Below are 17,173 nucleotides of genomic sequence, written 5' to 3'. Positions count from 1 at the left end.
ACGTCGAAATTCTTTATATATATTGAGTTAGCCATCAGCATTTTTTTCCTCTGAGAGTGTAACTATTATATATTCCTAATTTCATTAGATGAATTTTTTTTAGAAAGTGACAAAATCGTTATTTCGGGAAAAGCTTATTCATGAGCGATTCTGTAATTCAGCTCTATGATGAGCTTCCCGATTTTGCAAATGAGGAAAATCGTACATTACATGCTGACATTAAAAAAAAGGCAAGTGAACTTGATCAATTAAAAAATGATTGTACTGAATTACAAGAACGCGTAAAAGTCCTCACTGATCATCTTAAAAATGTTCAAATGGAAGTATCATCTACGCAACAACTTCTTGTTGCCAAAGAATCTCAAGTTACAGAGGAAGAACATCTTCAACAATTATGTGAAAGAGAACGAGGAAAAATCAATTCTGATATATCTAAAATCAATGCACAATCGCAAGATATCATGTCTAAAATTGACAAAGTTCAAACCAAAACCATTGCTTCACAAAAACGAATCAGTAAATTTCAAGAAGAATCCAAACTTAATCAACAAGAACTTGAACAATGGACCACTATTGCACGTCAAAAGGAAGAAGATTTTCTTGTTTTACAGCGTTATCAAAAAGAAGATGAAAATCGAATAAGTTCACTTTTACTAGAAATAGAGAAAGCGACGTCCATTGTTGAATCCAAGAAGCTCGAATTATCCCAAGAAGTTACTACAACACGTTCATTACAAATTGAACTTGATACTACATCTGATCAATTCCGTCAACTACATGAAGAAAGAACACAACTATTAGCACAATGGGAAACTGCATTACAACAAATGCAAAACCTCAACAACACAATCGAAAAAAGTACTGAAAATTTTGAATCGCGCAAAAGTGAAGTCGATAAACTTCATCAACTTATCTCTGAGCACAAAAAGAATTTAGACAAATCCGAAAGTGCAAATCAAGCACTTGAGCGCCAATTACATCTATATGATCATCAAGTTATATTGAAACATAAACAACATGAAAAAGAGTCCTCAACATTAACCGAATTTAATGAAACAGTTGAAACGCAACGACATCAATTAGAGAAACTTGAAAGTGATTATCGATCTTACACAACTGAAATCGAAGATTACAAAGCAAAAACAAATGAAGAAATCCAAAAACGAGAAAAATACATCGAACGACTAAAAGATACAGAAAATGCATTACAAACGCAAAAAGATCAAACAGGAGAACTTAATCAACAAACGTCATTAATGAACAACTTCTTAAAAAAAGAAGAAGAACAATTAAAACAACTCAAAAAATCAATTGAAAATGAGAAAACGATTTTTTTGAAGTTAACACAAGATGTATATAATGCGCGCCAAAAAGAAAGGAATTTATTAGCTGAAATTCAAGGCTCACAAACACGAGCGAAGAACTTAGCGCAAAAAATCCAAGAATTCGATCACGAGACACAAAAACAAATGGAATTATTATATAACTCTAATTTCCAAGTGGAACAAATGGAACGAAAAATCGCTCGAATTGAAGGCGAACGAACAGAAGAAGAGAAACTTGAACTTAACACTAAGATCGAGCAAATCACAAAGATATTAAATGACAAACTTGAAACTGAGAAAACGATTTCGCAACAATTAAATCAATTAGAATTAGACTTACGACAAATTATACGAAAGAAAGAAACACTTGAAAAGACGCATAATAAATTAATGACGAAATTAAATGAATTAAATCTTGATGAAGAATCATATAATAAATCAATAACTAAATCGCAAACAAAAAAAGAAAACATATTAATACAATTAAATTTATTAAGATTACAAGTGGAGAAATTAAATGAACAAGTTCAAGTCAAAAATGATGAACTTATATCATTAGAGAATCGTAAAGAACAATTGAACTTATCAATGGAAGAAAGAATCATCGAAATTAATAACCATTTAATTACATTACGAACACAATTAAAAACAGAAGAAGAAGTCCGACATAAAAATACAATCGAATTACAAGAAAGGAAAAAAAGATTAGAAACTTTAACATCGAAATATGATATCATTATGGGAAAATATAAAGTTGACGGAGAAGAAGTAACACAAACTTATCACATAATAAAATTCGCAAAAGAAAGAGAAGAAGTTAATAAAAAAGGAAATGAACTTGAAGAACAAATTAAAATCGCTTTAAAGGAATTAAAATCACTCGAAAAGTCAATGATTAAATTAAATGGACAAAATTCACAATTTAGAAATTCATTTTCTTTAGATAATAATAACAAAAATGAAAATGAGAAAAAAAATGCTTTAAAAGAACAAATTAAAAACGCAAAAAGTAAATTGAACTCTAGAAAAATAGAAGAAAATAATGTGTTGGAAGGAAAAGAAGCAATGGAAAATACTTATAAATTACAGCAAACAAAAATCGAACAATTAAAAAATGAAATTAATCAAATGAAAGTGAAAAAAGATAAAATTGCAGAAAAAATAAAAGATTTGGAAGAAAAGTTAAACAGAGCAAATTTGTCACTACAAAAATCAAAAGAAAATTACAGAAGAAACTTAAATGTACCGTCGGATAAGAAATACCCAGAAACATTGTTGGAGAAGGAAATAGAAATTAAAACTTTGAAGGAAATGATCGACGGCGCAATTAACGATTTGTTAAAATTGGCCGAAAGTAATAAAGAAATTGAACCAAAGCTGAAAATTGGATTGGCGCAAATCGGTGTTGGCGTCAAACATAACTCACCAACTTTGAAAAGTAAATCTCCAACAATCGTTACGCCAAATGGTTCGGTTAGAAGTAGCCAAAGTAGAAAAAGTATTGGATCTAACTATAGTAAAGGAAGCAGAGGCTCGAATTTAAGTAGAAGTTCACAGTCCCCAATAAAAAGCCTTTCGTTCTTGCCAAAACAAAAACTTATTTGAATAAACATGTTTATAACTTTTTAAATGAAATTTTATCGGCTATTTGAATTGCTTATGTCGAAACCGTTATAATGATTCTTTTTCGAGTAATGTGATTCAAATCCGCGTCATAACAGCGAGTAACGATAAAGCTAAATTCAAGCAGACTTTGTAAAATTGGCCGACCACAAAAGAATATGCCAGGCGTAACAAAGGAAAAATGCCCAGTATGCGGATATGAAATGACAAAGCCATTCGAATGGAGATGCCCAATTTGCATTAAACATAATGACAATATAAAGTTACCTGTTGATCCAACATATCTTCTTGGAAAGAAGGAAAATTAGGAAACATATGTTTTTTTTTTTTTTTAATAAACTGAAACTGTTTTTATTTACTCTCTAATTGGCATTTATTATTTATATTATCAATATCTTTAATTCAAGATACTGAAATGTTATTGAAATTAACAAATTCGGATAACCTCTAAATTTATATAAAAGAGGTATCTAACTTTGTGTTAATTGTATCATAATTAAAAAGCATGAACTAGTTAATGATGAAACATTGAGCTTTGAATAACGTATATTAAACGTACATCATTTCTTAATCTTAAACTGTTTACTTCTTCGATTTGTTTTGTACTTGATGTTGTATCCTTAAATTATAAAGCAACATCCAATAGCTCATTATGCATTGATAATATGCTGAAGTAAAATTGTAAGCTTTCATACATCCAGCTGACCATGGTCTATACTCAAAAAAAACTTTTTATTTTATACATTGTTTGACAAATGAACGCTCATCATTTTAGGAAAACAACAAGAAAATTATGATAAACTTTTACATAATGATTCTATACTTCATAATTATGTTAAAAAATGCGTTCATTATATACGATGAATTAACGATATATTTGTTATTTTCATAATAATTTACTTTTTGTCCAAACTTAAGTTATCACAGATAAAAGCAGAACTACTCAAGACGAACACTTATTTGAAATTGAAATAACTTTCTTTTGATTTTTAAAAAAAATAATGCATTTTTACCATAATATCTCTAAATTTCCAATTTTTTTTCTTTATTTTATTTATCATTTACATTTAGTGTTTATGATTTGGATAAATTGGATTTACTATAATAATCATATAATAGAAGAAACATAAAATTTGCTAAATAACATAAAAGTTTGTATTTATTAAAAGAATAAACAAATTAAAATATTTTGTACTTAAAATATGTTTATTTATATCTGACTGATAAATTTTTCTTCTTTGAAATCGTCTGCAAATGGATCTTCTTCAATATTTGAATTATTAATACCAACTGAAAATGTATTATCTATTTCATTAATTTTATTATTATTTTCATCTGAAACATTCATTTCTTCTTCATTTTGTTTTCGCTTCTTATTTTGATATTTAATCATAAATATTATGATTATCATTACAAATACAATAATTATTACAATTACAATAACAATTATAATGATAATTAATGCATTATTATCATTGTTTATTATTACATCTTCGATATAAGAAATATAAAAAGAAATTAGAATAATAAGTAAAATATTCTGGATAATATATAATTGTATAATTATAATATATAAAATCAACATAAATATATTTAGTTTCAGATTCAATAAAAGTAACTGAATAAGATTTTAAGAAAGTATAATAATAAATTGATAAAGTTTTTATAAAAGATAAAGAATATGTTAAAGTATAAGTGTTAACGAAAGTAAAATTCATCGAAAACGTATTAACATAAGTATTTGCATCAAAATTATTTTTTGATTTCGTAAATGTATTCGATTTGATAAATGTATTTAATTTTGTAAATGTATTTGAGTCAGTGAATGTGCGTGTTGGCGGGAGACATTCGTCAAGTGTTGTTCCCTTTGTAACATTCATATTTCCAAATGTTTCATTTTGATAATTTTCTGTTGTCATAACTGTTGTCGCATTGATATTAACAAATGCATCATTTTGTATTTCTGGTGAAATTTCGCCATTATAATGAATACATTGAAGTGATGTACAATTAAAAAATGCACATGAATTAATATATTGAATATTTTCACCAATAAAAATTCTTTCTAAATTATTACAATAACAAAAGAATAATTCATAATAGAAATGACCGAATTAGGAATTGTAAATGTTTTACTTTTCATATTTGGATAACTAATAATATATGTAATTTCTTTAGCATATAAAACGCCATCATTTTCATAATTCGAATATCCAATATTTTCTTCTGAAACATTAATAAATTGAAGTTTCGTACATTCTAAAAATGCATTCCCAATTGAAGTAACAGAACTTGGTATATAAATATTCACAAGGTTTGTACATCCTCTGAATGCATCTGATCCAATACTTCGGACGCCTTCATATAATGTTATCGTTTCAAGTCCTATACATTTGTAAAATGCATTATCACTAATGGTATTACAACGAATTGTAATGTTATTTAATGAAATACATTCTGCAAATGCACCACCTCCAATTCCACCCATTAATTTATCTGGAAATTGGACATATTTCTCATTGTTTACATGATGCAAATGCTCCACTATTTATATATCCAACTGTTTCTCCAATTATTACTGTTGTTAATAAAGGCCATTCTCTGAATGCATCACTTTCAAGCTCGCCAACATCAATAATTATAACGTACTCAGTAACATTCATATAAAAATTTGAAAAATCATTGGAATCAGATATTGTGAGTGTTTTAGTTGTTTCATCAAATGATTGCTTTGTATTAACAAAAAATATAATCATTAAAATCAAAAATATTTTGAAATTTTGTTTATTTTTATCATAAATTAAATAACTTTTATAAAAATATTTAATAAATTGAAAAAGAATATTAAATATAATTAAAAATGGAATAATATATAAATTGTTAATTGTTGATTTAAATATGTAACAAAAGAAATTCCTCAATAAAATGTAAAATATTTTGACTTTATTTATTATATAAATATCAAAATAAAATAGAATTTTCTTCAAAGAATAAATAAAGTGATTTTTAAATTTAGAAGAAGAAGTTAATTCGAAACATTTTTTAAAGATAGCAAATAAATTTGTAAACAAATGACTTAATAAATGATAATATTTATAACTTATTTTATGAATCTTTTCATATGAGAAAAATAAAATTTTGTTATTTGAATGATTTTTGTTATTATTGAACAGATAATGAGAATATTCGTTATGGATCTGTTGATTTGCTGTTTCATTTTTGTTTTTGAAATTTATATATTTTATATTTTTATGAAAAATATTTTCATCATGAAATGTGTTGGAAATAAAGTCAATAAAACAAATGCTGAAAGTCATTAATAGATATATTTCATATTTTTTCATCAATTTGATGATTGGAATTGGAAGATATATTCTTGATTTTAACTCAAACAAAAAACCTTCAAATTTTCATCAAAAATGTATGAAACCTATTGTTTTCCATCTGAAATTGAAATTGTCATCAAAAACTTAATCGATACGAGTTAAACAATGATAAGTGAGATGATAATGTTCTCTTCTCATTTTCGCTTTTAACTTGATACAAAATATTATTGTAATCATATCAATTTTACACACAAAACGATCAAAATCACTCAATACAACAATAATTCAATACTGAGCTTTCAAATAAAATTTTCAACTTTTCTATATAGTCATTTCAATTATTTTAAAATCTGGCTGCCTTTTACAGTCAAATTAAAATCTAATTCATTCAAAAACATTCACAGAAAAAATCTTCATAAACAATGAACATTTTTTTTTAAAATTACTTATTGTTTTTTGATGACAGCTCCTTTCTTGTATCCAGCAGTATCTTAGAAGCGAATTATATGTCTAAACAAATCGATTTATTCAAAAAGAAAAAACAAATATATTTTCTCGATAAATGAACAACAAAAAAAATGATTTTTTCATTTAGATTCATAAACTATTTGAATATTTTACCAAACACTTATCATTCTTGGTATTCTTAAGCTATTCCAAGTTTTTAATAAGGTTAATCCAAGTTTTATCAGTGTTTCATGCCTTTACATTATCCACAGAAACAAGGCAACAATAATTAATTTACTTTTTTAAAACAAATACTTTAAAATTTTAATATCATTTTGTAGAAGTTGTATTTGAATACCTGTCTTCAAATAGTTGGATAGAAAAATTATTTTGGTACAAAATGGCATTGAAATAAATTTAATATCTTAGAATTTCATAAAGTTGAAAGTAATTTGACGCAAGGGGTCATAAACCTTAATCATAAGGGGAAATTCATCGGGGGTGCGATGTGCGATGACTTAGGTAGAATTAAATTATGTTAAAAAAATTAATTGCATAAAGATATGAAAACAAATTTAATATTAGAAAAATAACAAAATTTAGATCCATTTATAAGCAGCTGTCATTGGAGAAAATGTAATAACAATTGGAGATTCGCATTTTATTGTTGTTCATCAACGAGTATAGCATCTGGTAATAAACGGTCGTTTTGTAAAAATGTATTTTTCCTTTTTATTTCAGAAAATATGTTAATTTCACAAAAAAAATTTTAAACTCATCTATTAGTAGATAGTAATATTGCAACCTTTATCTAATAAATATTTAAAACAATTAATCGATCCATAAAATGCTGCATATTCGATTAATGAAACAGGATGTTTAAGGAAACTATAACATTTAGTGAATTTTTCATAAATTGATTCTGGTAATGACTTATTAACATCATATTTTTTGTTTGATATTATTTCTTGAAGTTGTTCAACATCATCATTACGTATTGCTTTCGTTACTTCAAAAGGATTTCCTTCGTTAATGTTTTTTTTATGCTCTTCAAAATTGCTTCCTTTTTGTTGACGAATTAATTCAATGAGATCTTTATTTATTTTATTGGAGTAGCTCTTTTCAATTTCTTTTTCAATTGATGAAATTTGTTCTTTAATAAATGAACAAAGTATTACATAAGTAATTACTTTTCACCAAAAATACAACAATTCCATTAGCAAAACGCAAATAATTCCAATCAAATCATCATATCACTTATCTTGTGAAGACCAAAATAATAAAATAAACATTAAATAAAACAAATAAATATCTTTAGCATTAATATCAATTTCAAATTTTTTGTTTTGGGACTAATTCAACAAGTTCAATATTTCCTTCTCCAGATGAAAATACCAAACATCCGAATTGATGATTTTTTAAAATAATATTTTTAATAATTGCTAAAGACGTAACCATTTATATCTATTAAAACAATCAGAAATATAAATGTCCTTTCATTACATTTTACCTAATCAAGGAAACATTGATACAAATCTTTAAAAAATTAAATTTATTTATTATAATTATAATTTTGAGAATTGCCCGATAGAACTCTGCTAAATTCTTCTTCGTTGTTCATTACGCTTAAGAATCGATTTGCAAGTTCTTTCGGGTTGTGATCGGAAGTGTTGTAGTACAATGGATTGATATCCCAAGCATCATTTTGGCTATTGTATTCCGCCAGTGCGATTATCGAAGCTGTTTTCCTTGCTTTAGGTATAGGATAGAACAAATATTCGAATTTTTTATCGTCAGATAATATCCTTAAATAAGCCGCATCGACTTCATTAATAGGTATTAAATCTGGTGACGTAATACATATCGCAAAGTATTTGATTGATTTTTTCTTGGGGAACTTCTTGAATTTGATTCGAATTTTTTCATCATCTTGATATCGATGAGTTTTGTGATGATGTTCAATGTCGCGTTTGCAGCCTTCTTTGTTACGCCCACTGTGTTGTATTGCACCACTTAAACTACTAACTTTCGAATAATACACAATTGTTTCGATTGAATATTTTCCATTATTGAAAGAATATGCAATACAAGACAAGTCAATGTTACAGTTTTCCCACCCTAATGCAAAGATTATTTCCTTTGGATACTTTGCATGATAATATTGAAGAGCTTGTGAGAACGATAGAGGCCTATCGGGCGCCGATATTAACCGCTGCCAAAACTTTTGATTCGGATACAAAATTTGAGAGGCCGTTAAGCCAAAATCATGTGACATGTCGAATGTCAATTGATTTGTTTTGAAATGTCCTGGTTTTAGCTTTTGGAACACGACCAAGTTAGTACAAACTCGAACGTAAGTTGGAGCCGCTGTTACTGTGTTAGGGGTAACATTAAATGTACATTGTTCGATTAATTTATATTTGGAGACATCATATATGTTTGTGGTATAATGTGCTTTTTTATTAAGCTTTTGATAGCGACTGAATTCATAAAGATGTGGATTTGATAAGATGTTGAGCGTGATAGGTCCAGAATACGTTGTTGGTGAAATAAAAAGTACAAATGCTGTATCTTGGAAAGAATATGTAGTTTGAAAGCGGAAAAATGGTGTTAGGCCAGATGGCCCAAGACAAAGTCCTTCTGAATTTTGGAAATATGGAAGTGTTTGAATTTCATTGGAAAGTGGATAACACTTAACTAAGCCATCTTTAATGTTGTACTCACGAGTATAAATTCGGAATTCTGTTGGACTTGGGAAATATGGTTGTGGATATGTAAAGAAGAGATGATATGAAAAATTAGTTTCAGGATTTGAATCGGATGAAAAGTTTTTGCATGGTAGTAAGTACTTAATCATTATAAATGAGTTAGCAGGAGCATCTTTTACAGATTGAACAGGAATTTTTATCGGCTTGTCGTGGTTTTCAGGTAGCATTGGTACTATTGCTGTTCCTATATTAACATCTTTTTGCAAAACATTATGATCATAAATTTTTAATGTTAAGTTTTCTGTATAGAAAAAAGGGAAAGTAAGTGATCTCTTGAAGTCTACATCCCATACTGGATTCGTTGTTTTCTTTGCGTATTTAGTTTCTCCTAAAAAATATCTTGTTCCTGCTGTATATGAAAATACTTTAACGTATGGATCTGGTGGCGACTTTGACGAAGGGTTTACAATATTTTCTGCTGATTCGATATAAATTTTGAACATTGTATGGTGCTTCGAAAGGGATTTGTAATTGTGTTGTTTTAAAAGTTAAATTCTTTTGAGTTCAAATTGACTATACCGACGGTTTGGTGCTAAGAAAAAGCTAGGTCGTTGAATAGTTTATATAACCGACAAGCCATGGTAGGCACACAAAAATGTCAAAGCGTCAAAATCCTGAGAAATATCGGTTTTTTTGATAGCCTACCGTCCTTAAACGTAAAACGATCGAATTCAATTCACCAGAAATTGAATCGTTCAAAAAATTCAACCGTTTTACAGAGAAATCCGAATCAACAGTTCGATTCTTGATTAGTGTGATCCTTCCCAAAAATTTTTCTAAATAAAGATAAAGCTGTGTGGAATTCCATATTATACATACTTAACGTGTTATTCTTATGATATCTCTTCCTAATAAAATGCCATTATAAATAAATAAAAGGCAAATTGTCTTTTATTATTTAGTTTAGATTTAGGTAAAAACGTTTGCATCGATTTGCTTTTTGTTTTGAATTTAACTTCAGAGATTATTTGTAAAAGGTCAACTTTAATATCATCAGGAATATCAAATTCTGACTCAACCGTTTAATTGTTAACATCTTTTTGTTTTAGAATTCTGATTTTGACTCTTATGGTTTTATTAATTCGAACTAAAACAATATTAACTATTGTGATTACAATAACGTATGCATAAATAACTCCAATAATGATATAAAGTTTAAATCCTTAATAATTGATTTATAAATAATGAAATCACAATGACTAAAACATTGAAGTGTTTAATCCGGATCAATTACACAACCGCAGACCGAACCTCCAAATCCTCTCAATCGATTTTTAAAGGGTAAATTTAGAACGATAGAAAACGATCCCACTTTTTTAAAGAAATTATCATTTTTTCAATTCGATTTTCAATGAAAATATAAATGACACATATTTTAAATAAAAATAATCAATGAAAAACGGTTTGGTAAAATACAGTCCGATTAAAATGCATTAAAAAAGTGATGCGTGTCACAATAATTCATTGAATACTTTATGGAAGTGTAAACTATTGGAATGACAACAAACGGTTTAAACTTCCCAGGTCAAATTTCATTTACTTAATGTCGTCAAATGATATGTTGGGTTTCATTTACAACAGCAAAGAGAAAGGAATTAATAGCGATGCTCCAATTATTTTTTTTTTTAGTAATTATCCTAATGTTTTAGTATTTTTTTCTATAATTTGGAATTTATTTAATTTATTGAATATTTCACTTATACAAGCAGCTGCAAATGGTCGTATAGAAATTGTAAAACAATTTATTGAACAAGAAGGATTTGACGTTAATGCTAAAGATATTTGTTTGTTATATTTAGAATTTATTTTAACAATTTAATATTTCATATTAATATTTAGAAATTATTATAATTATTTAATACAGCACTTATAACAGCATGTGGAAATGGCCATATAGACATTGTTAGATTACTTCTTGAGCAAAAAGGAATTGATATTAATGCTAAAGGTATTAATTTGTTTTATTTTTTGTTTGTTTTAATAATTTTATATATCAAAATAATATTTCGAATTTATATAAATTCTTTAGATCAGCACTAATGCAAGCATGTTTAAATGGCTACATAGATGTTGTTAAATTACTTCTTGAACAAAAAGGAATTGATGTTAATGCGAGGGATATTTCTTTAAATAATTATATATTTATTTTATTTATTTGGTATTTAATAACAATATATAAAAATTATTCAAATCATTTGATACAGCATTTATAATTGCATGTGGAAATGGACAAACTGACATTGTGAAATTATTCGTTGAACGAAAATTAGTTGATATTAATATGAAAGGTATTTCATTCTAATGTTTGGAATTCATATTTTTTATTTTATGTTACGAAATAATATTTCAAATTTATTTTATACATTTAATTCAGGACTTACACGGGCATGTAAAGATGGTCAATTAGAAGTTATCCAATTTCTTGTTAAACAAGAAGGTATTGATCTTAAAATTAAAAATATTTATTTCTATTTTATTATATTCATATTAATTATTTGGTATTTCAATAAAATATTTGGAAATTATTTAAAGTATTTGATACTCCATTTACAATTGCAGCTGCATCTGGACAATATGATGTAGTGAAATTCTTTCTTGATGAAAAATTAGTTGATATTAATGAAAAAGGAATTTCTTTCTAATGTTTGCAATTTATTTTCCTTATTTCATGTTTCAAAATAATATTTAAAATTTGTTTAAGTTATTTAGAACAGCACTTATGGAAGCAGCAAGAGATGGAGATGAAGACATTGTTAAATTACTTCTTGAACAAGATGGAATTGATGTTAATGCCAAAGGTATTCATTTATATTATTATATATTTGTTTTATTTTTTCGGTATTTCATTAAAATATTTGGAAATCGCTAAAATTATTTGAGACTGCACTTGATTTAGCAAATTCGAATGATAATTCAGAAATAGCTGAACTTCTTCGCAAGAAAGGAGCCACTGAAAATTCTCGTAATGGTTCAAACAGAGGTTGGGGAATCGGAAGTTGGAGTTCAAATAGAATGCAAAATGATGATGTCATAAAATTCAATAACTTATCAATATCCAAACAGTCCGAAACAAAAAGTACCTTACAAAATCCAAAAGAAAAGCAAAAAGTTAAAAATTATGATGAAAAAGAAAAAGTTGTGGAGAAGTCAAATGAAACAAATACTCATGCTGTAATAAAAGATGATGTAAGTATACAAACAGATGAAATCAAAACAAGCTCAAGAAAAGTATCATCGAAAATATTATTTGCAATTATAATTATAGCATTAATTTGTCAAAATACTTTTATTGTCTTAAGCTTGAATAAAAAGTAAAATTTAAATTTAAATTTACGAAATATATTGTTAAAGACTTTTATGACATATTTATGAAGTTCAAATTATAATATAAAAGTTTAAACTTGAATTTAATGAAGCTATTGAATGTTTAAACTCAGATAATTTTAAGGAATTAAAACAACATTTATTAAAGATTTGGTCACATCGAGTTCAAGGAATCACATTTATTTGATTGGAATAGTTTTTTATATTTACATTTCATGATTTTACCTATAGAAACAAATCAAGGTTATTACTTAAAGTTATTTAATCAAATTAGAAAAGATAAACAATTTTCTTTAATATATATTCATTTAACTCCTTTATTCTCTAATTTAATAGATCGATCTAAGAAAGAGTTTGAGAAACATATCTTTAAAAAGGACTTGAATTTTAGAGAAGCATTTTTTTTAGATAATATTCAATCTGGAATATTCATGTCCTGACATATTAGATTATTTTGATGATCATTTTCAAACGCATAATGATGGTGACGATTAATTATCAAATCTTTTAAGTGATATGATGAATAAAATGGTGATCATATGTTTATGCATTTATTAAAATCCATGAAATGTATCCACCAACAGATTAATTTAAAGTCCTTATTTATAATTTATATGCTAAGTATTTATTTAAAATAAAAAGAAATTCAATAAAATATCTGAAAAAAGCAGAAAAATATCTTTTGAAATTGATTCGAAACATCATCAAACTTATAAAAAACTCTTTCTTGTACATTATGTGCTAAATTTTTTTCTTAGAAAACACACACTAGTAGTGATGTCGCACATTATATTATGTAAAATCCATACATGAAATAATGTACATAACCGTCATATTTAAAAGTGCTGTATTCCGAACCTTTTTTTTTCATAACCAACAAAACAACAATGAGAAATCCAAAAGAAGAAATCAAATATCTTCAAGACATTAGTGACTTAGTTTTTAATTTAAATCAAGAAAACATTCAATTGACTGTTAAATTAACCATGAATTTATTTGATCCTAATTTTTCAATTTCATTTAATGCAGTTCTAATAAGAAATATTTATGCAACATATCTTTCACAACGTAAAGACATAAATGTATATTTTCAATATTTACAATTTATTCAAAAAAAGGAAGAAGAAATTCTTAAAGAAAATCCACAATTATTTTCAATGTTTAAAAGTTATTTACTTACACTGCGTTCTAGAGAGTCCTATTATATATTAGCTAAATTAATAGAAAACAATTTAATTAGTTTTGATCGAAATACCTTCATAAACAACCAATACTTTGTTCATTTATTAACAAAAGAACAAATTTCATCAATTGAAAATCAGGTTTTCACCTTTGGAATAAATAAAGATCTCATTGAATTAATTCGTCAACAAAAAGGAAGCAATTTTGAAGAGCATAAAAAAAACATTAACGAAGGAAATCCTTTTGAAGTAACGAAAGCAATACGTAATGATGATGTTGAACAACTTCAAGAAATAATATCAAACAAAAAATATGATGTTAATAAGTCATTACCAGAATCAATTTATGAAAAATTCACTAAATGTTATAGTTTCCTTAAACATCCTGTTTCATTAATCGAATATTTGGAATTTTTAAATAATATTTGGTAATTATTTAAATTATTTTATACAGCACTTTTGATTGCATCTATTAAAGGTAATATAGAAATTGTTAAATTACTTCTTGAACAAGAAGGAATTGATGTTAATTTACAAAATATAATTTGTTTTAATGATTTGAAATTTTGAAACAATATTTGGTAATTATTAAAATTATTTGATACAGCACTTATACAAGCATCCAGAAAAGGTTATATAGAAATCGTTAAATTACTTCTTCAACATAAAGGAATTCATATTTTCCAAAAAAATGCTCAAGGAAAATCTGCATTCACATGTGCATTAGAAAATAATCATATAAAAATAGTTAAATTACTTCTCAAATGTAAAAATATTGATATAAATATTGAAAGTGTTTTATGTTTTTATTAACTCTTTGTTTTATAAATTTGGTGTTTTATTGCAAAATTTGGAATTTACAAATTATTTTTATAACGCCATTGTTTTTTGCATGTAATAATGGTAATGTTGACCTTGTGAAACTTCTTCTTAATGTTGAGGGAATTGATGTTAACAAACGTAACGAATATTTTATTAAAATAAATTTAAAAATTGTTTCCATTTTTTGAAACTCCATTAATATCTGCAACATGGAAAGGTTATACTGATATTGTTAAATTACTTCTTGAGCAAAAAGATATTGATATTAATGCTAAAACTATTTAATAATATGTTTTAAAATTTATTTTATGAGTTTTATGTTTTTAAATGATATATGGAAATCATTTAATTTATTTGAAACAGCTCTAACTTTTGCTGTACGTAATAATTACATTGATATTGTTAAATTGTTGCTTGAATATAAAGAAATTGATGTTAATTTTATTGATATTCATTTCTTAATTTTAATATTTCATTAATAAATTTCGTGAAATATATTTAATATATTCGGTTCGCCTTTAATGTATGCAACGATTGCAGGGTTTGTTGAAATTGTAAAATTACTTCTTGATCATAAAGGAATTGATATTAATTTGAGAGATACTATTTGTTCTGCTTTTTTAAAGTTTTGAAATAATATTTGGAATTTCATTCAATCATTCGAAACTGTACTTCATAAAACATCTTTACGCATTTCTTTAGAGAAATTATATAAACAGGAAAAACAAAACAATATTGTTTACTTTAATTTTTCGAAGTTCATTTTATGAATTTGGAGTTTTTTTATTAATTAATTAATTTATTTGCAATATTTATTATTCCTTTATGTGCATCTAAAAATGATTCATTTGATTTCGATTTTAAATATCTTCAAGTAAGTTCATCGAATAATTATCAAATATCATCAATGTTAAAAAAAATATAAATTATTTTGCGAATTTAGAGTTTATTTTATTTATTTAAAATCAATAAAGCGAATTTTGAAGAAGTTAAAAAGAATCAATTCGAAATCTTTAAGTTAATCCTTGATAAGAAAGAAGTTGATATTAATGTAAATTCTGTTCATTTATTTTATTATATTATTAATTTAAAATATTTCTATATCAAAATAATATTTGGAATTATTTTCATCTATTTTTCACACCATTAATGACTGCTTGTTCAGAAGGAAGAACAGATATAGTTAAACTTTTACTAGAACATGAAGGAATTGATGTTAATCTTCGTGCTATTTATTATATTTATTTTATGTTTATTAATAAAAAATGGAAATTATGTGTAAAATTTGGAATTTAATCAATTGTTTTGCTACTGCTTTCATATTTGCATGTTTTAATGATCATTTAGAAACTGTTAAATTATTACTCGAACATAAAGAAATCGATATAAATCAAAAGAATAATAATAATTATAATTTTTTGAAATTAATATAAAAAATTCGGAATTTATTAAATTTGTTTATGAATTCCTTAATGGGGGCATCACAAAATGGTTGTCTTGAAATCGTAGAATTACTTCTTCAACAAAAAGAAACAAAAATAAATGAAGTAAATCTTGATGGTAAATCAGCAATTATGCTCGCAAACTCAAATCAAAAAAATGAAAAATGTAAAAATATAGTGGAATTACTTAAGAAGCAAAAAGATATTATATACGACGAAAAACTTTTAGCCACAGAAACAAGGCCATTACCTCCAGGATTTGATAACCCTAAAATGATAATTGCCGAACCAAATCCATCAAATTTTTTTCTAACAGGTATGGTTGTTTGGTAACTTGTAAATAAATAATATTTGCAAATCAAGTGAAAATGAACAATTACTATAATGAGTTTTTTTGATATTGAGCTCAATATGTTATGACATTGGAATCATATAATGCTAAAAATTTGGTAATTTAGATGCTATCAAGGGAACAATTCTTGATGGATCTCTTCCACCATCACAATCGAATACATTTTCACAGTTAAATATATTTTCACAATCAAATGCATTTTCTGAACTTAAGTTCTTTCTCATATTTGATATTTTTGTGGTCGCAAAAAATGGAATTCCTGGTGTTGTATTGGCTCTATATTGCTTTGCGACGTTCGAAATGAACAGCAAATAAAGAATTTTCATGGTTTAGCTTGTAAGATACTTACAGACCTTACTAAATACACATCGGATCCGATACAAAAGATAAAAATCACACGGTTAATTATTAAAAAATTCGTTGTTTTCTTGAAGTTTTTCAATTTGACACTGAATTTTGTTTCAATATTTAAAGGCACCCATAAAAGATGCTGATTTTAATGGTTATAAAGACACTTTTATATAATATAATGAATGCAACGTGATAGAGATGAATTTGGTGTT

General features: G+C 26.0%; 2 protein-coding genes across 2 annotated transcripts; one reads left to right on the top strand and one right to left on the bottom strand.

Moving 5' to 3' along the window:
- Positions 1–140: 140 nt before the first annotated feature.
- Positions 141–2,930, top strand: GO595_001994 (flagella associated protein; the record flags this gene model as incomplete). The annotated part of the gene is made up of 1 exon (XM_067914853.1): positions 141–2,930. The coding sequence occupies one exon, from the start codon at positions 141–143 to the stop codon at positions 2,928–2,930; it is 2,790 nt and encodes a 929-aa protein (XP_067777680.1).
- Positions 2,931–8,273: 5,343 nt separating this feature from the next.
- GO595_001993 (TerD family protein) lies at positions 8,274–9,932 on the bottom strand (the record flags this gene model as incomplete). Its single annotated transcript, XM_067914852.1, has 1 exon — positions 8,274–9,932. The coding sequence occupies one exon, from the start codon at positions 9,930–9,932 to the stop codon at positions 8,274–8,276; it is 1,659 nt and encodes a 552-aa protein (XP_067777679.1).
- Positions 9,933–17,173: the final 7,241 nt, after the last annotated feature.

This window comes from Histomonas meleagridis (assembly GCF_020186115.1).
Source record: "Histomonas meleagridis strain 2922-C6/04-10x chromosome Unknown contig_16, whole genome shotgun sequence".
NCBI lineage: Eukaryota > Parabasalia > Tritrichomonadida > Dientamoebidae > Histomonas > Histomonas meleagridis.
This window is presented reverse-complemented; position numbering and strand designations above follow the sequence as displayed.